The 21,422-nt window shown below is 37.0% G+C and overlaps 1 protein-coding gene across 1 annotated transcript in view; it reads right to left on the bottom strand.

Annotated features, from left to right (window-relative positions):
- Positions 1-1,460: 1,460 nt before the first annotated feature.
- Positions 1,461-21,422, bottom strand: part of naf1.L (nuclear assembly factor 1 ribonucleoprotein L homeolog) — a 45,081-nt gene continuing 25,119 nt past the window's right edge. The window contains exons 5-10 of the mRNA XM_018231004.2: positions 17,381-17,474; positions 15,905-15,987; positions 12,297-12,457; positions 6,075-6,126; positions 5,621-5,723; positions 1,461-2,356 (exon numbers count right to left, since the gene is read on the bottom strand). Coding sequence (XP_018086493.2) covers positions 1,887-2,356; positions 5,621-5,723; positions 6,075-6,126; positions 12,297-12,457; positions 15,905-15,987; positions 17,381-17,474 — 963 coding nt within the window. The 3' untranslated portion in view covers positions 1,461-1,886. The remainder of the gene's footprint in view (positions 2,357-5,620; positions 5,724-6,074; positions 6,127-12,296; positions 12,458-15,904; positions 15,988-17,380; positions 17,475-21,422) is intronic.

Genomic DNA, 21,422 nt, shown 5'->3' with positions numbered 1-21,422 from the left:
ATGTGAAGCGGTGTCAGGTAATATTGATGCAATATCTGTAGAGACATCTCCTGACATTTACTAGTTGATAATGTTTGCATACATTTTGTGTGCTATCTGAGTAGCCTCTGTCTGTGGGATTACAGCAGTCCATTTGTTTATGAAAGTATCTGTGGTTTTAATTAGTAGGGTGGTCCTAATTGCACGGTATATTTGAGATGTGGTTTTAATGGGCCTTTTTTTAAAAATAGTTTTTGAATTTTTGCCTTCTTTACAACATTTCAAATGGGGGTCACTGACCTCATCTAAAAAAACAAATGCTCTGTAAGGCTACACATTTATTATTATTGGTACTTGTATTACTAATATTTCTATTCATGCCTCTCCTATTCATATTCCAGTCTCTTATACAAATCAATGCATGGTTGCTAGGATAATTTGGACATTAGCAACCAGATCGCTGAAATTACAAACTGGAGAGCTGCTGAATAAAAAACTAAATAACTATGTGCAGGTTATATGCACTTACTCAAAGAAAACTTGGAAATACCCACAGTCTAGACCTTGCATTAATTCCTGGGTTCTCTTAGGTTGAGTCAATAGCACACAACAGCACCATAAACTATTCACAAGCGGATCCCAGCGCGCACACAATAAACTCCATGCATCCCGGCAAGTCGCGTCTCGTCAGGTCTCCATCCACATGCAGCCCCACTTATTCGTGCCGTGGCTGCAGCTGGATGAAGACATGCCCGTACACAACGTGCCGCTTTACTCTCCCAGAATCCGTCCCAGTGTGGCTGCGAAGCGGCTTCAGAAGGTTGAGAGGACCGGGCTGAGCCGGAGCCGCTGCTAGCCATCTCTCCCAGGGAAGAAGCTCATGCCTTAGCCTGTGTGAGCGCTATCCCAGGGGCTTCCCAGGCGCATGCTGTCAGTGAATAGCCAGGGTGGAGAAATCGAGTGCTGCAGGATGGATGGTCGCAGTATCGCCTTTTTTGAAGAGCACAAGAAGTGGAGTTTTGGTAAGTTATTTCGTAATAAAGACTTGTGATTTTAAAGTTTATTTTTTTCTTGGTGTTTGTTTTTCGTTGTAAACTAACAAATTTTTTAAAAAATTTTTTTGATGTTACTGGTCCTTTAAGTGGGCCTCTTTTTTAAATTTTGGTTTGGAAGCCTGGAGTTCCCCTTTAATACTGCATTTGTAAACAAGCCTTCTACTAGATTTTCAGTTGCAATTTAGCAAATTAGCCATTTCTGAAAAAACTGTGGAGATGCCACTGAAGTCAATAGAGTGTAACTTCTGTTTTTAAACAAAACTAATAATTCAATTTTCTAATAAATCTACACCTTAATAGAGCATTTCAGATTCTGACAGCTGAGGGCGCATTCCTTGCACTTTTCCAGACTGAAATCAAAATCCTTAGGTCCATTTGTTTGTTAAATGGAGATTTTAAAAAAAAAGAAAGAAAGCAACAAGAATATACATAGCCATGATGCAACTTTTATTACAAATAAGAAAGGAATTACAGCAAATAAAAATGTAAGTAATAGCGTACGGTTAACCAAACATACATATTACTTTTTTACTTGCATTTTGATTGTTTCTGTTGTAAACAGTTTGATAAATCTGCCCCTTAGTTATCTAGAGGGTGAAGACATGGGTTTGGACAAACCCTTTAAAAAGTACTGGGATGTGGCCAAATCAGAAACGGAATGCTGCAATTGGTGCAAAAATGAATGGAAGTAAATGGGAAAATAAATACTTGCATTTTCTTTTGCAATATGCATTTAGGAATAAAGTATGGAATTCTGAAACCCAAAATTACATTTTCTATACGCTTCCAACAAAAAAGAAATATTTGTAAACGCTGACCTTTTGTCTCAAAGGGTCATATTTACATAATTGGTCAATTATAATTAGGATCAAATGAGGACTGGTTAGGGTTTCCAAGAGGTGGTGGTGGTGGTGGTGGTGGTGGAGAAGTGTAAAATTGTGAATTCTGCATAAAATGAAGAGGATTGTTTTGTTCTGACCAAATCATATCTGGGGGAGGTGGTGGTGGAGGTGGGAGAGAGTATGGATGCACATGTCCATAAGGAGAACTGTAGTAATGTGAAACAGGAGTACCGTGTCCATTACTTGGTAATGCTGAAGAATATTCTTGAGCTTGCATGCTGTGGAAGGGATAGGGTTGATTCATCATATGCGGACTAGGAAAGCCAGGTTGGAAATATGTTCTAGGATGCTGTCCAAAGGCATTGTTATGTAGTTGTGCAGCTCTACCTCTAGAGAATCGTGGTCCATAATTATGTCTTGATGGTGGCCTTGAAACATTCTGCCCCCTGTAATTTCGGTTCTGTTCATGGACACTGCTCGCTTTAGAGGGAATAATAAAAAAAAAAAAATCATTAATGTTACATTATCTTCAGTGTCATTATGGGTATTACTACAGTATGGCTTTGAATCCAAATTGTGACAAGGCCTCAAGTTTAAATAATATTTGCAGGATTAAAATTACAAAGAAAAAAAGACCAGTTACACCAAGCAAACTGCCTGAATATACAGGGTCCCAGCTAAATTATAAACAGAAAGAAAGGTAAATAATAAAATATGACAATGTTTTCCCAGTTACAGGTACCCTCTCTGCAACTAGACAGATGTTTGAATTTATTATTTTAACTGCAACAGAGCAGTAAAAGTGTGCTGCCTGGGGTGCAAATTTCTTTCCATTTACTACATACAACCCCTAGCGAAATGTATATTGTGTTGTTAGATTATATTCTCAACAAAGACTGCTGCAATGCCGGCCTTGTAGCTAAAAGCAATGACACAGAGAAGTGTTGAGATTTCTTTTACTATTCAGACCTTAAATCCTACAAACAAACGTGTGCTGCACACCAATCCATGTCAGGCTCAATAATGTAAATAGAAAATAAGCAGCACAGACATTGAATCCAAAATGCTCGCGCAGGGTTTTTCTGGATAACAGATTATTCCATAGTTTGGATCTTCATACCGAAAAAGGATTCGGTTATGATTTTTATGATGTCTTTTTATTTTTAAATTACACTGTTGACACTGCAAATAATTTATTCTACAATATAAAATTTAATTCCTGAACCAGCAAGTGTTTTTTTTAGTTGTAATATTGGTGTGTAGGTGCCATCTGAGGTCATTTTGCCTGGTCATGTGCTTTCAGAAAAGGGCCAGAACTTTAGGATGGAACTGCTTTCTGGCAGGCTGTTGTATTTCCTAATCAACGTAGCTGAATGTGTCACAGTGGGACCTGGATTTTACTATTGAGTGTTGTTCTTAGATCTACCAGGCAGCTGTTATCTGGTTACTTTCCTATTGTTCTGCTGATGGGCTGATGGGGGGGGAGGGGTGCTATCATTCCAACTTGCAGTACAGCAGTAAAGAGTAGGGATGCATCGAATTCACTATTTTGGATTCGGCCGAAACCCCCAATACTTCGGGGCCGAATACCGAACTGAATCCTAATTTGCATATGCAAATTGCAAGAAATTTGCACCCAACAGTCAGCACACTTTTACTGCTCTGTTGCAGTTAAAATAATAAATTGAAACAGAGGGTACCTGTAACTGGGAAAACATTGTCATATTTTATTATTTACCTTTCTTTCTGTTTATATTTTAGCTGGGACCCTGTATCTTCAGGCAGTTTGCTTGGTGTAACTGGTCTTTTTTTCTTTGTAATTTTAATCCTGCAAATATTATTTAAACTTGAGGCCTTGTCACAATTTGGATATGCAAATTAGGGGTGGGAAGGACATTTTTTACTTCCTTGTTTTGTGACAAAAAAAATCACGTGATTTCCCTCCCGCCCCTAATTTGCATATGCAAATTAGGATTCGGATTAGCCGGGCAGAATGATTCGGCCGAATCCTGCTGAAAAAGGCCGAATCCTGGATTCGGTGCATCCCTAGTAAAGAGTGACTGAAGTTTATCAGAGCACAAGTCACATGACTGGAAACAGCTGGGAAACTGACAATATGTCTAGCCCCATGTCAGATTTCGAAATTAAATATAAAAAAAAAATCGTTCTTTTGAGAAATGGATTTCAGTGCTGGAGCAGCAATATTAACTGATGCATTTTAAAAAAAAAAATGTTTCCCATGGCAGTATCCCTTGAAGTCTACTAGAAAATCATGTAAACATTAAATAAACCCAAAGACTGGTTGTGCTTCCAATAAGGATTAATTTATAGGGATGCACCGAATTCAGGATTCAGTTTGGGATTCTGCCTTTTTCAACAGGATTCCGTTTAAGGCGAATCCCTGTGCCTGCCTGAACCAAATCTTAATCTGCATATGTAAATTAGGGGTAGAAAGGCAAATCAAGTGACACATCACAAAACAAGGAAATGAAAAAATGTGTTTACATTTTTTCCTTTCCTGTCTCTAATTAGCTCTTGTAAATTCGGATTCCGGGCTTTGCCTCAATTGCAAATAGTGGATTCGGTGCATCCCTAATTAATTACATCTTTGTATGAATCAAGTACAAGGTACCGTTTTATTATTATAGAGAAAAAGGAAATCATTTTTAAAAATCTGGATTATTTAGAGAAAACAGAGTCTATGGAAAACTGCCTTTCAGTAATTCGGATCTATCTGGATAATGAGTTTCTGGATAACGGATCCCATACCTGTATGCAGAATATTTTCATTATTTTGTAATTACCGTGCTCCCTAAATTTTATGGGGTTTTGGTTAATTATTACAAAATAAGTCTTACTAAACCTATGCAAAACATGAAAAATAACTGAGTGCAGTAATTTGTAGTTTCCATAGTTACAATTACTGACTGCAAAAACATTTACATTTCTAATAAGACTATAAGTTTCACCTGAATAAATTATTGTTTCTAAACATTACTGTTTCTACATGTATGGGAACTATAATTCACATCAAAAACTCACGCTGTAGAACGTTGTGCTTTTTTCCCTCCTCAAAGATGGTTATTATTGATAAATACCTTGCAGTATTTCTGGGCTTTTTGGATAATGGGTGCTTTGCTTCCTTCGGCTATTTCATGTCGGATTTTATGTAAACAATTTGCTGTTTTTGACTCTTTCTCGGTCATAATTTGACAAGATGTACTTGATAGTAACTAAGGATACATTTGTGCAGATGAAAAAATGATCCTATTTGGTTTCTATCATGGGGCTTCACATTACAGATGGACTGCTTATGTGGAGTCCATTCATTTTAGATAACAGATTCCACACCTGTAATGGCTGTATTCATTCTTTTATTACATTCCTTCTCTCTATGTTGCTGCAGCTATAATGTCTGGCTTGGGGAGCAGGAAAAGAGCAATTAGACTTGAAACACTTAATATTGGTGCTTCAATTTTTGCAAGCGCTACATGCCCAATTGTTCTCCCAATGTTACACTGCGGCATTACGGTCTACTAATTAGAAAAATACAGAATGAGGGGGGGGGGAAGCAATTTTCTTCTTTTAGAACTGCAATATCCTATTAACCTACTGACACACATAAAAGATTCTACACTGCACCCAATATTATACACACATTTAAATAGTTGGGATTCATTTACACCGACTAATACACTCATGAGGCAGACAGAGTAAATTATAACATACGGACATAAAACCTACAATTTTCATCCTGGTCGGACTGGATTTTCTTCTTTGCCAAATTATTCCCTTTTTTCTTCTGTTTTGCTTCTCTTTCCTTCTCATCGTCACTGTAATCTAAAACCTAGCATAAAGAAAATAAAGAAAATCATTAGCCCCAGAAACTCTCTAACTAACTTTGCACATACAAGAAAAATGTGACCAATACCTATGTTCAAAAAAAAAAAAAAAAAAAAAAAAAAAGTGATCAATGTTCAGTGACTGAAATGTTGAATCAAATTTATTTTTTTACATGTGTATGACCCGAGTAGTCAGATCATACAACTGTATATATCTATACATACATACAGATATATACATATAATATATGTTATCGACCCTTAAGGCAGCTTTGAACTATGAGACATGTTAGACTTGTTGGGTGAGAACAACCTGCTGAAAATATGGGGTAAATATAAGGGAAAAATAGTCTTACATCTGCTGGCGGCTCGTGGTCATTTGTCCATGAAGCATCAGAACCTTTTTGTCTAGATTAAAAAATAAAAATATCATAACTTTCAGAGGACAGTGTTTAGCAAAGAACAGAACAAAAAGTCAAAACTTTTTTTTAACACAAGCAGAAACATGAGAAAAGGCAAGTACACCTGTATAAAGTTGTTTTTTTTCTCTTTTTTTACATGTGGACATAATATTCAAACTGTATATAAAGGTAAATGTAACAACAAAAAAACAACATACAATGAAAAGTTGACACTTTGCACAGGTCAAATACCCCCTTCAACATCTCGATAGAATTTAGATCCAGACTTTGACTTGCCCAATCCAGAAGCCTCAATTCCTTGATGTACTCACATGCTTAGGGTCATGGCCTAGTTGAACGGTCCCCTTTTGGATAAGCAGCTTCAATATTCTGACAGATGTCTCACATCATCCTCAAGCACCCTCTGGTACAATGAGGAACTTATAGTGGAGTCTATGATGGTGAGTGGCCAGGTCAGGTCCTGATGCAGTAAAGCAGCCCCAAACCATAACATGAACACCAATATTATACCAACAATAAGTCAGAAGATTTTTTTTTTTTTTTTTTTTTTTTTTTTTTTTAATATGGTTTCCACTAAACATGTTTTCAGGTACTGTAGCAAAATAAATATTTTTCTCTTGTCTGTTCATAGCAGGTTGTTCCAGAAGTTCTAGATTGTTTTAATCTTTTACTGGCAAATCAGATATGGGCTAATTTGTGCATCTTTTCAGCACTGCCACAGATTATATAATGATATTGCATCCACTAAGCGAGAACTCGGTTTATACAGAAGGCTACTGAAAGGTTACTACTAAAGGCATGTTTCTGTTAGTCTCATAACCAACATGGACAGGAGCTGGTGTGCAAACGGCAATGACATTTTTGAGGAATACAGTTATAAACTTCATCTAGCACAGGAGTGCCCATACTTTACTAATGTAAAGTCTTCTATTAGTGGTGTTGTCCCATTATGATCTACATCCATAAAATCTGTTAGTATTCTGTTCCATGGAAAATAATACTTAAATATTGATTTTACATTTAACAAACAACTATAACGTGATAATTATCTGAAAGTAAAGCATGAAATAGGAGGGTGATTTAGACAAGCAGTTTGTTGACAGTGTCTTCTGATCACAGCTAAAGGTCTACTGGTAGATCTATCTTTTGGGCACCCCTGAACTAGCATATTAAATAAGGGAACATTTGAGACTAGTACACTTGTTCTATCTGATTAAAGGAGAAGGAAAGCTACGGGGGCATTTTATTGCCAATAGATTAGCTGCAATAATGCAAGCTAGAATGCTATATTTATTCTGTAGAATGTTTTACCATACCTGAGTAAAAAGCTCTAGAAACTCTCTGTTTGTTTAGGATAGGAGCTGCAGTATTAACATGGTGTGACATCACTTCCTGCCTGAGTCTCTCCCTGCTCTGGGCTCAGATTACAGTAGAGAAGGGAGGGGGGTGGGGAAGAGGAGCAAACTGAGCATGCTCTTGCCCAGGGCAATGAGGTTTAAGCTGAAGGCAGGAAGTCAGATACAGAAGCCCATGTGTACACAATAGAAGGAAAGAAATGCAGTGTTTCTTTTGACAGGGGACTCAGAGCAGCATTACTTTGGGGGTTTACTGGTATATTTAGATGGACCTTTCTGATAAGGCTTACTTAGTTTTAACCTTTCCTTCTCCTTTAAAATGGAGGATCTTTAAAAGATAATTCATTGGATGCCCAATATTGCCAATGGCTGACCGAAGCTTGACATTCATAATAGCTGGAAGGGAATCTGCCAGTCTTACATGCCATTTGCATTATCACATCAGTTAAAAATGATTATGAAGACGAGGCAAAAAGTACATTTACAATAATATGGTGCAGGCTGCAACAAAAGCAACTATTGTTAATAATATACATTTGCAGATAAGCAAACGTATTTCTCCGTGTCAATGACTGCTTTATGTAAGGGTTAGGGGGAATTATTCTAGCTGGTTAAAGGCATAAAGGAAAATACATCCCAGTTTTATCGAAGGTCAACCTCCTCTGTTAATATCATATGATTATGCACAGTAGGACATCAATGATGTGTTTATAGCGCTTGCTCTCTTTCTGACGTCTGACCCACATGGCTGTCATGCAAATCTGATCTGGCTGAACTAAGTGGTCGTGATTTCATGTGATGCGGATAAGATTCAGTGAGCTGTGTATAGTACATACTCACATAGTGCCAGAAAATAGAATCACCAGAAAGTGTTAACTCTTTATATTTATGAACACATACTGTAAATGCATAATAGTGCCACAGGATGGACATCTACATCAATTAACTTAAAGGGGTGGTTCCCCTTTAAGTTAACTTTTAGTTTGTTATAAAATGGCAAATTCTACGCAACTTTTCAGTTGGTTTTTATTATTTATTTTCTATAGTTTAATTATTTGCCTTCTTCTGACCTCTTTCCAGCTTTCAAACGGGGGTCACTATCTAAAAACAGTAGCTCTGTAAAGCTACAAATTTATTGTTATTGCTACTTTTTATTACTCATCTTTCTATCCAGGCCTCTCCTTCATATTTCAGTCTCTTATTCAAACCAGTGCATGATTGCTAGGGTAATTTGGGCGTTAGCAACGGAATTCATGAAACTAAACTGGAGAGCTGTTTAATAAAAAGGCAAACAAATCAAACCACAAAAAATGAGAACCAATTGCAAATTGTCTCAGAATATCACGCTCTACATCATACTAAAAAGGTAATGCAAAGGTGAACAACCCCTTTAAAGGAGAAGGAAACCCCCTAGGCACAAAAATCACCCCCCCTCCTTCCTGGCCTACCTGCCCCTAACTTGTTACTCACTCCTCTGCACAGGTCCTGTCCACGGAGTTCACAGGTGCTATCTTCTCCCGAGCGGTCTTCATCTTGGATTAATCGGTATCTTCTGGCGCATGCGCAGTAGGAGCATTTACCGGTACGGATCTACTGCGCATGCGCCGAAAGTCAAGAAATCGGAAAACTTTGTGACTTTCGGCGCATGTGCAGTAGATCCATACCGGCAAATGCTCCTACTGTGCATGCGCCAAAAACACCTTTCAAAGCAGGAAGAAGACCGCTCGGGAGAAAATGGCGCCTGTGAACTCCATGGACAGGACCAGCGCAGAGGGGCGAGTAACAAGTTAGGGCCATTTGCCCGGGGGGACAGGTAGGCCAGGGGGGAGGAGGCAACACAGGGAAGGGATTTTTGCGTCTAGGGGGTTTCCTTCTCCTTTAAATGGTATATGGTGTAAGGGCACTACAGTTTACAAAACTAGCTTCAAAACCCATATTTTGGGGGATGGTGAGCTGGCAAGTAAATAAGCAGATATGCACACTATGTAAAAGATGCAAACTTGTAATTATGATCAATGCTATGATATATTATACAGTCAACACAATGTGCTTTATTAAATGAAAGAATATGCTTAGGGCATAAACAAACATTCTTTACATGTCTAGCTAGTCTAGCTGAATTTAGCCAATGATTTTAACAGGAATGCATCACTATTCCCCAATAAAACAAGATATCGCTAACCATTGCTAGTATAGATGCCCTGTCCCCAGATCCTTTTGATCCTCTGAATGATGACATGCTTGGGAATGGGGATATGTTGCGACAGGCTAGAGAACAAAGGTAAACAGTGCCCCCAGTACCAAAATCAGAATATTGATTGCCCTTGAACACAATGACTTTTTAGAAAGAGACACAGTTTGTAAACACTAGGCTGGTTGGAACCTGCTCTAGGAACATTTTTAATATCTGGCTCTATGGAGTAACGACCCTGTTGAAACCTGGATTGTGTCACTATCCCTTTAAGGCAACCACTGCAATAACACATTTTTCAAAATTAATTTAGCATGATAATCTGTATCGAACATAATGGGCTGACAATTACGATCAAGTTACAAACTGGCCATACACGGGCATATTAAAGCTACCGATATCGGTCCTTTAGACCGATTCTGCAGCTTATCTGCCCGTGTGTAGGGGCTCCTGAAGGGGCCTCACGTTCGATACTAGGCCAAAAATCCACGCGATATCGATTGGGCAAGTTAAGATTTTTTTTCTGCAATCCAGGACCGCATCGGCTAGTTGATGCGGTCCTGCGACCCGTCGGCTTCAATACGCAGTATTGTAATCAAATCGGTCGGCCCCAGGCCATCACCAAGCCATTAGTGGTCATATCTGGTTAAGATCTGCTCATTTGGCGCCACCTTAAGTCAGTATAGGTATGGGATCCATTATCCGAAAACCTGTTATCCAGAAAGCTCTAAATTACGGGAAGACCAACTTATTTCAACCAAATAATTAAAAAATTTTAAAAAAATTCGCTTTAATAATTAATCAGTACTTGATCCCAACTATAATTAATCCTTATTGGAGGCAAATCAATCCTATTGGATTAACTTCATGTTTAAATAATTTTAGTCAATGTATGGAGATCCAAATTACTAAAAGATCCCTTTATATGGGAAAACTCCAGATCCCGAGCATTCTAGATAACACATGTAGTAGTGTATATTTGTCTCTGTATTGGTTTTGTCTATGTCTATTGCAGTTCTGTGTGCATGACAGAGTCTTTATTTTTGTCTATGCTTTTGTGCTCACATTTCTGTGCATGTCCATGAATTTATGTTCTTCGCTGCACCCTTAGAATTACATCAGGGATGCTTCACTACACTAAAAGATTAGAATTTTCAGTAAAATATGGAAATTGGTCTCTTAAAGGAAGCACTGTGCAATGATTAACACAGCAGGGTTCTATAGGGGTTTTAAAAGGGGAACTATTGCGAACTTGAAGATTTAATATAAGCTTCCTCATACTGAAATATTAAACTTTCTAAATACAAACAATTAAGAATTCTGCATTGTTTCTGAAATAATCACTTTTATCTTCACTATTCCTCTCTCGGCATCTGTTTCTCTTAATTTTGTCTTCATGCAGGAGTTGGGTGTCAGATATTCATTGACAGTTAGATCCAATATATCTTATAGGGGGGGGGGGGCTTCCTTTCCTAGCAGATGTATTAGAGCTCATTCAAATAACTGATTCCAGTACAAACAAAATCACTGCCTTTTGCACAAATTCTGAATGTAGAGAGACAGGATTTCTGGTGATTTGAATAGAATGAGCTCTAATACATCTTCTAGGCAAAAGGAGCCCCCCTTTAAGATATATTGGATCTAACAATCAATGAATATCTGACACCCAACTCCTGAATGAAGAGAAACAGATGCTGAGAGAGGAATAATGAATATAAACTTGATTATTTCAGACACAGTACAGAATTTTTAACTTATTGTATTTAGAACGTTTCTTATTTCAGTATGCTGAAGCTTATATAAAATTTTCATTTTTCACGATAGTTCCCCTTTAAGATGCTTTTTAGTAGCCTTAAAGGGAATTGTTTACCTTTCAACATTTTTTTTTCGAGTTTTTCTCAGTTCACCAGAAATAATGACTTTGCATTTTCGATTTGTGACCATTTTTCTAATATTAAAGGGGATCGACTGTGAAAATGAAAATTTAACATAAGCTTCATCTCACTGAAATAAGACACTTTCTAAATATGATCAATTAAAAATTCGGTACAGTTTAAGAAATAATCAAATTAGTCTTCAGTTTCTCACTCTCCACAAACTGCCACTCTTTGTGCTCTCTTCATACTGAGTTCTGGGTCAGATTTGATTGACAGGTAGGGCTAACCCATCTTTTACGGGGGCTTCCTTTCTTAGCAGAATAACTCAAATAAGCAACTCCAGCACAAACAAAAGGTAACAAAAGCTAGTGGCGGGGGAGGATCTAGCCCTCAAGAGTGAAACCAAGGTTCATGAGACACTTATTACAGGTAATGCTACTATGCAGAGGTACAGGCCTTTTTCGATTTTGACTGGAGGTAAACAAGTTAGGGACCACCGTATGGGGTTTACCTTGACGTGGTATGGTGGCTTATCAACTTTATAATCATAACTTTTTAACAAAATACATGCACTTGCATATATTGAATTACTTATGAGACAGGAGACCAGGGAATGTGCATTGATTAATTGGCCGAAACAGTAGCACTTCCATTGTACTTAAACATTTTAACAACCCCCCTTTTTTGTATAGTGTATTACAGAGACAATATTCTAAGTATTCACATTACTTACATTTTCAACTTATCAGGTATTATATACTGAGTGAAGTCTTCAACCTTGGGTGCAAAAAACATTGTGTCCTTTATCTTGATACCCTTGTTTTCAATCTGACCTTTTTCATTAAATCGAATCACGTAAAATGGATGTGGAACTGGTCCAAATATTTCAAATATCTGTGGAGAAAAAGAGAGAAATAAATGGCACTGAGCAGAAAAGCACAGCAGCTTAACAGTAAACAAAAAAGGAGAGGATAATAATTAAGAAATGTATTAAGCGCAAACATAAATTGTATCATTAACAAAGGTCTGAAGCCAGCCACCTGGCAGTTTTTTTTTTTTTAGGAGATTAAGAGAACATGCATTAACAAGATTAGCTGATGTCACATGGGTTTCATGCGCAAGTGTACCATTTGTTAATATGTGTTTGATAAGAGGAGAATTTTTTTGAAGCCGTTTATGTATAGTTACATTGTTAAAGTAGGGTTGAAAAAAAGACAGAGTTCAACCCCTCCAAATGAAACCTAGTGCCCACACACTCACAAACTATATTTACTAGTATCTATACCATATCTAGTATCTGCTCAGGATTTACTACTTGGCAGGTTTGTTATCTCTTCACATACACAGCTTCAAATACACCAGTCTGGTAAAAACTTGCCTTTTTGTGTGCCGTGGCTCTGCCCCCTTTGACAGCACAATTCGACCCATCAAATAGCATACTGTGGCTCCGCCCCCTTTGTCATCACGGCCCACCCCTTTGTTCCCGTCCCCTCCACTGGTTGGTGGAAAGTTTATTAAAAGGTGGCAACCCTACCACCAACTGAACTTCGATACAGATGTATCCACATTTCATTTACATCTACCATTTTATTCTCTGACTGCCTATGTAGCCATGCCAACACTTATTGCTTGTTTTAATTCTCCTTATAGACTTTACAGTCGAAGCTTCTCTTTAATTACCATAAACAGTTGAATCGGAGTGCATGAAAAATAAAAGTACAATAAATCCTTAAATAATGATACTTTTATGATAAAGTTAGAAAGCATTTCTTTGAAAAATATACTGACAAGAACACTTTTAATGATTAAAGATTAACATTATCATCCCATTTTCCCTGATAAACGAGCCATGGCATGTAAGGCCCTATTTATACTTTGCATACAAGATGCTCCATTAATTATGTGCTATTAAATAAAAGATTAAACTACAGATTATCACAGTTGAGATTACTGCTGACATGAAAATAGATCTGAAAGGGTATGGGAAAAACATAAGCTGCATGTTTCCAGCGATGAATTCATATTTCAGAACAGTGCCATAGGATATTTACCAAACTCCCAAACACTAATCTCTGCACTACTGGAAATTGCTGACATAGATAGGGCACCACAATATTTTGTTTCTTTCAGACACAGACAAGTGCCAAGTCAAACAATTTTTTAAGCAATTATTGCTAATTGAAGCACAGAATAGCAGTGCCAACAGCATAACAGAATAGTACAGAGACTGATTTACACATAGAAGATATTTGCTTTTATTCTTTTTTTGTTTTTTTCTATATTCAGGTAAAAACATGAACCTGATGAAGTAGATTATTGCAGATCTGAGAATTTGGTTTTTTTTAAATGCTATGGTTGGTTAGTAAATACAAGCCAGCCAAGTTTTGTTTTACATTTTTGACAACTGAGGGAAAAAAAACCCCAAAAAACACCACAATGCTTGTTATATAAAATTTGTATTGAATTTGTAAAAAAAGAAAAAAAAAAAAAAATCTTTTTAAAGGGAACATATATCCCAAGTCAAAAAAAAAGCCTTTCTATATAATGCATTTATTTTAAGTATTTTTAACATTGCATTATCTCTTCTCCCCATTGGTTTACTGCTTGCACAGATCTACCAGCACTGGGCAACTGCCCTACTAGCAAATACCAAGCGGTGCTCTGAATTCTAGACAGCAGGAAAGCATCATGTGTGCCAGTTTCTTGCTTTAAAAGGGAAACTAAAGTCTAAATTAGAATAATGCTAGAAATGCTGTATTTTTGTATACTAAACATAAACGTACTGCACCACAAGCCTAATTTAACAAACAATTTATGCTTTCAAAGTTGGCCACAGGGGGTCACCATCTTGTAACTGTGTTAAACACCTTTGCAAGACCAAGACTGTGCACATGCTCAGTGTGGTCTGGGCTGCTGCTGAAGCCTACACAGAAAGACTGATTAAGAATCAGAATATGCAGACTGCACTGGGTCTGTGCATACAAATCTCTATACAGTTGCCGACTGCTTTACAGGGAAACAAACAAAACTGCTCATGTTCTGGGAAGTAAGGTGGGGGACTCCCCCTTGCTGTTTGAAAGTATGATTGTTTCCCTGCAGAGCAGTTAGGGACTGTCTGAAGTTTCCTATCAGAAGCAGTCAGAGCAAGTAAAACAAAGAGGGAATTTCTCTGCATACAGTCAGATCTCTTATAAAAACAGTAGACATTTTTTAATTAAAGTATATTGGCGATAGGTTTCTTTTTCATTACAGAAAGAAAAAAAGGAAATTATTATATTGCCTTTACATCCCCTTTAAACAGAGACAGTGTGTCATCATCTTTAGGTTGGCGCAGTCGCTGGACACTGTGCGAGTAGTAAAGCCAACCGGGACAAGAGGCAACAGAGTATAAAATAAAAAAACAATGCAAAATACTTAAAGGGGTGCTCCACTCAAAAAACATTTTATTGCAAAGGGAAAGTTGCAGTTGTACATTTAACTGCTATGAAATGCAGCCTATGATTATATTATCTGTACTCCAGCTGATTCAAGCTTATTGAAAGACTTGAAGGATAACAGACTTCTTTTATAAAACATTGCTTTTGATTGCAATTGCATACTGCAGTGAGAACATTCCTTAATGAATATATATAGTGGACAGTTGCATAGAAGACATTTGCCAATCAAAAGAATACTTAAAAATGGGGATTTTCATTTTGACATTATGTCCACCGTTAACTGGTGGAATCATAAAAGTGCTCTTATACCCTGGTACTGCAGATTCACTGTGCACAGAACCGACTGAAAGAGAAAGGTACAAATAAACCATGTTCATTCTTATAAAAAACAAACAAAAAAAAAAACAGCAAATACAATTTCAAGGTATTTGAGGTATTTTTCTATAGAACTTCTATCTCAGTCACAAACGGATTTAAACACTCTACGGTCCTTAATCTATACACTAGGAACCATGACCATTGCTGTGAAATCCCCACCTGTTACCAAACCAAAAGCTGACTCACAGCAGAGGAGACGACCAATTAAAAGTTGCAATGCTGTCAATGTAAAGTTGCACATTTTATCATGGTTATTAAGGTTCCTGACAGTCAGGAAAGTAAATGAATAGACACATTGCTCTTAATATGGACCCCTTGGGATTTAGAAAAATAGCCTATGAAAGATTTAGTAGTGTAGGCAAGCGATATCAAAGTTCAGTCTATAAACATGCAAATGTCAGTTACATCGAACCCTATAATTTTCCGCTAAAGGGAAATTGCATAACCAAATAATAATGTATGTTTTCTATATTATATGACAAACATAGTTTAGATAAATAGCTGTACATAACCTTACTGCACATACCTTCCCAACAGCATTTCGACCTTCATTAAAAATCACACTGTCTTCATTAAGAGGGGGAACATCTTTCATAGACTCAATGATTACTGTAAAATGTATAAAAGTTTGAAGTATTAATGGTAGTTTTATTTACCCTCAATCCATATACTGCAGTTTATGAAAAGAAAACACATCAAGAGATGCATATCTTATTTAGTCATGTTATGCCCTCTGTTCAAGATGAAGCTACAGTTATGTAAAGAAATTTACATAAATCTTGCCTTCCCTTTCTGATTTTTTTTTTTTTTTTGCTTTCTGGCTACTTTTTACATCCTGTTTTTTATCTTATATGGGCATAAACACACAAAGAGGCATGCTAGTGGGCCTATTAGAAACGCATAACTACGGATTTTCAAATTTGAGATTACAGCTCCAATTTCTGAGATTTATCTAACGAGAAAACCCCAAAACCTGACGAGCTTCTATAAAAAATAAATGGTGTATAGATTAATATGTTTCATTTACAGAACACAGCAGTTACTGCATGCGTTTGCTATTCTAACTCAAAAATGTATGCTGCATGTATATTAGAAGTTTAAACATCTTGAAGCGGGGGTTATATTCATTGATAAAGCATTTATAATGGTGCAAGGAGAAGTGAATCTCTATCTACAGTTAGGGGCAGATTTATCAAGGGTCAAAGTGAATTTGAGGGAATTTTCGAAGTAAAAAAATTAAAAAATCAAAGTAATTTTTTGAATACTTCGACCATCGAATAGGATACTACGACTTCGAATTTACTTCGATTCGAAGTAAAAATCGGTCGACTATTCGACCATTCAATAATCTAAGCACTGTCTCTTTAAAAAAACTTCGACTCCAATACCTCGTCAACTTGAGTTTTTTGAATCCAAAGGAAAATCTTACGATCATACGATAAAATCGTTCATACTACAATCGGAGTACGATCATACGATGAATAAAATCCTTACGACTTCGAATGTCGGAGGATTCTATTCGATGGTCGAATTTCAAAGTATTTTCCACTTCGAAATTCGACCCTTGATAAATCTGCCCCTTAATATTTGAATTTTAAAGTAATCATAACTGGCCAATTTGCTGGTGTAATAAAAGGACAAGTTTCAGGTGGGCCCTTTGATACGATCGTATTTTTGCCAAGGAACAATTCCCAGGGTTAAACAGTATGTTTGGAAAAGTTGTGCATATATAAAGTAAGATGTTAATCGCCTGCACTTTGATGCGCCTTCTGAATACGAAAAATAACTGCTATGGGACTGGTTGAAAAATCTCAGCAGGCAAGGACTATCAGTGAATTGTAGCCGTCCTTGCCTACTGAGTCTTGGTGGGTTTGCAGTATGATCTGATCTGCTCCTTTGGCAGCTTCACTAAACAAGAAAATCTTCACACGTTTAAGTGATTGGCCAGTTTAAAAGCAACATAGCTAGGGTCACTGTAGCAATTTCTGTTGACTTGACGTACCGAGTTGTTCAATAATGCTGGAGACCATTCCAATAGGTTTCAGTTCTACATCTTCAGGTAAAACAATGGACAACTCTTCAACTGCAGGCAGTTCCTGAAAGAAAAATACACAATTGTAAATGTTTTTTGTGCAACCTATTGTGGTTATTCACAAAAAAATGCATGTCCAAACATAGTTTCATAAAGTTCCTTTCAAACTTTTACCCCTATTTTACTGCTCCTCTTAGTCGTGGCAAGTAACATGAATATGCTGCGATTACAATTTGGTTCCTGTCCTGGCAACTATAACAATGTAGACAAAGATGAAAAGAAAAATCTACGACGCGCCCTCACTTTTACTCATACCTCCCAACTGTCCCGTTTTTAGAGGGACAGTCCCACTTTTAATAGCTCAACCTGGAGTCCCTCATTTTAAAAGAAAAAGTTTCTAACTTAATTGGCTTTTGGCAGAACGCCCAGAACAGCCACAGCAGAAGATTTTTAATTCAAATGTATCTAGATAAGCAAATAAGTAACTGTAACAATATAAGATAACAGGTCCCTTGGGAAAAGTTAGACTCAAAGCTTAAACGGCAATTCACCTTCATTAGCAAAACTGTAAAAACGTAAAAAATAAAAAAAAAAACAAATGTTCAAACTTTTATAACCTGTGAAATTTAGTAAAATGAACATGGTAATTAGGGGGTGTAGCAACAAAAACGGCCATGGTTATAAAAAATTTCTATACAGGGTTCGGATTCATTTTAGCCAGCATCTTGGATTTGTCGGAATCCTTAAAAAGGCTCAGATCCAGAGGAACCCCTAAAAAATCTGGGATTTAGCACATCCTTAGTACAAAGCATGTACTCATCACTCACTAATTGCTGACTCATGCTGGAACCAGCAAATTAAAGTAAAGAAAAAAATTTCAGCGACTCACACACGTGTGTTGGTTGGGGGAAAAAAAAGGGGAGCAGCTCACAAATGAAATTTAGTATTAGTACTAAACAAATTCACTACACTACAATTCCCCCTTTAAAATTAAACACTTTTAAGAGTAAAAATACAGACTCCATTTATGTTAATATGTCCAATTTAGAATTAACCAGCTTGTAAAAAAAAAATGTTCTGTGAGACTAGGTTAGAATCCTAATTCGATTTAAAATATTTTTTTATTTATTGTAATGGAGCGTCTGCTTTCAAATGCTTCTTTGTTATTTTATTTCTATGTTCTTATAATTGTAATTTGTGGATTTAGTCTACAAGCACTTTTGATTGATATTTTTCAGAAAGAGCTCTTTTAGGACCGACTTTTGTTATATATTTTAGAACATGTTTTCTTTACCTGTGTTTCTGGTGAAGGATCTGTCTTTAGCCCATGAGTGAGTGCCATTAGGGGCAAAAAAAATGTGTTACATCTGCAGGATCTAATTGTATGTCAGGAAATTGATGTAGACTATTTCTCCAGAGTGCCTACGTCCCTCTCTGCACAATCAGTTTGCATTTCTGTATTCAGCTAAAAGGTCTTGTTCTTCTCACCGTTTTAAAAAGCATTGGCACAAGACACTGGAGATTAAACGTCGATGCTAATCAGTCATTCTATTAAATCTAGAAGAGCTAGCAAATTATTTCACCAATAGCCAGTCTTCCTCAACGTTGAAGCGTTTTGTGCTTCTTTTATGGCACATAATGCAAATGTTTATTTGACCTTTGTATTTGCGGATAAAAATTGAATAAATGAAGTCTCAAAAAGCTTGCATTTGAGAACGGTTAAAAAACCAGATACATAGGTACAGGTATAGGACCTATTATCCAGAATGCTCGGGACCTGAGGTTTTCTGGATAACGGGTCTTTCCGTAATTTGGATATACATACCTTAAGACTACTAGAAAATCATGTAAACATTAAATAAACCCAATAGGCTGTCTCTGCTTCCAATAAAGATTAATTATATCTTAGTTTGGATCAAGTACAAGGTACTTGTACTTGATCCAAAAAAAAAAAAAAAGGAAATTATTTTTAAAAATTTGGATTATTTGTTTATAATGGAGTCTATGGGAGACAGCCTTTCCGTAATTCGGAACTTTCAGGATAATGGCTTTCTGGATAACGGATCCCATACCTGTATATAAACAAGAAAGGAGTTGTTTGGGATGTGTGGACTACTGCATCACAAATATCCCAGGAACAAACAGGTCCAGGAGGCAGGCTTCCAGTAAGGCATTTTTCAGTAGCAGTATGCACAAAATGTCTCTGTCTTAAATATATTCATAATGGGTTGAGTGCAGAGGACTCTTGTATTTGTCTTTATGTATTTTGTGGTCACAGCCTCATTGCACCCCCGTCTAATGGTTTTAAAAAATAGTGGTGAGCACAACTTTCCCTTGTTTGTTATAGTTATACAGGAGCAGTGACCAGCTCCATGTTGTAGCTCCCACCCTTCCCAGCTATAGTCAGGTGATCCCACTGGTGTCTAATAAAAGGGCAGCCAAGTTTGGGAGTTTTACTTTGAAAGCAGCTAGTAAGTTGCAGGTAAAACTTAGTCCCTTTGTAAAATGGATAATGGACACATAGAATTCTTAATGAATCAGATGAAAATGGAGCGTAGGACTGGCCAGATATGAGATGACTTTGACGTAGTTGGCCAGCTTAAATATATTGAAATGTATGGACAAACAAACAATCTCTGTTTTGTTTAAAGGGTAAGGCATTTTTCAGTAGCAGTATGCACAAAATGTCGCTGTCAAATATATTCATAATGGGTTGAGTGCAGAGGACTCTTGTATGTGTCTATTTTATAGCAGGGGTACATTAATCCCGCATACATACATACATATGAAATACAGAAGTACTCGCTGTTCATGTGGTTGTATCACCCCGGGCACCAACAGTATCTGTGTGTTCAGTTCAGTTGACATTTTCTTATTCTCAATTTCTCTGAACTTGTGAACTGCTTTACTTCCTGGATGTCATGAAACTCAGCAGCCTAACACCTACAATTCCTCCTGTCACCATCTGTTTTCCAGAAACACCCACTGGGGGCTTCTTACTAATCCCAGCATACAAAATCAATTTTCTACTACTATTCAGAGGCATAGCCTGTTTTTGACAAATGAAACAAAAAGAAAGAAAAACAACCCAGGAAATATATTTAACAGGAAATGAGTTATTAGAAGATTAGCTTCAGGGAGTGAAAACTGCTACAATTTACAAAAACCACTGAAATAAGATATTTTAGAATTATATTTATTTCATTAAGCAAAAAGCTTGGTTTTTACCTTCCTTTTAACTATCAGCAGCAGACAATTTTGAACCTACCTAGCACAATCAAGTATATATTTTTTTCTATGTGACTCTTTGAACAATAAGTATAGCATTTAGGAATCAGTAGAAAGCAAAGCTAGCAGTGAAACATTATCTTGAAAGGGGCCATAGACTTCCCAATTAAATACACTGCAAATGATTATATATAGCGATGGGCGAATTTGCTCGGTTCACTGCGTTTGACACCGTCGGTTCCGACGCCAATGACGATTAACCGACGACCATTGACTTTAATGGGCGCCGATGTCAACTTTGACGCCGATGCCCATTTTGATGCCGGCGTTTCGCAAGTTTTCTGCCAGTTTTGTGATTTTCGCTGGAAACTAGCGAAATTCGTGGCGAACAAATTCTCCCATCACTAATTATATACCATAATGTGAGAGGCACCTGGGCTGTTTCAGGTTTAAGTTAACTTTTAGTATGTTCTAGAATGGCTAATTCAAATCAACTTTTTAATTGGTAATTTTTTTTTATAGTTTTTATATTATTAGCCTTCTTCTGACTCTTTCCAGCTTTTATATGGGGGGGGGGGAGGTTGCTGACACAATCTAAAAAACAAATCTAATGTTATTGCTACTCTTTATTACTCTTCTTTCTATTTAGGTCCTGTCCTATTCATATTCCAGGCTCTTATGCAAATCAATGCATAGTTGATAGGGTAATTTGGACTCTAGCAACCAGACTGCTGAAACTACTAACCGGAGAGCTGCTGAATAAAAAGCTAAATAGCTCAAAAAC

This window comes from Xenopus laevis, chromosome 1L (assembly GCF_017654675.1).
Source record: "Xenopus laevis strain J_2021 chromosome 1L, Xenopus_laevis_v10.1, whole genome shotgun sequence".
Classification (NCBI taxonomy): Eukaryota; Metazoa; Chordata; class Amphibia; order Anura; family Pipidae; genus Xenopus; species Xenopus laevis.
The sequence above is the reverse complement of the archived record's forward strand: the minus strand, read 5'-3'. Positions and strand labels throughout refer to the sequence as shown.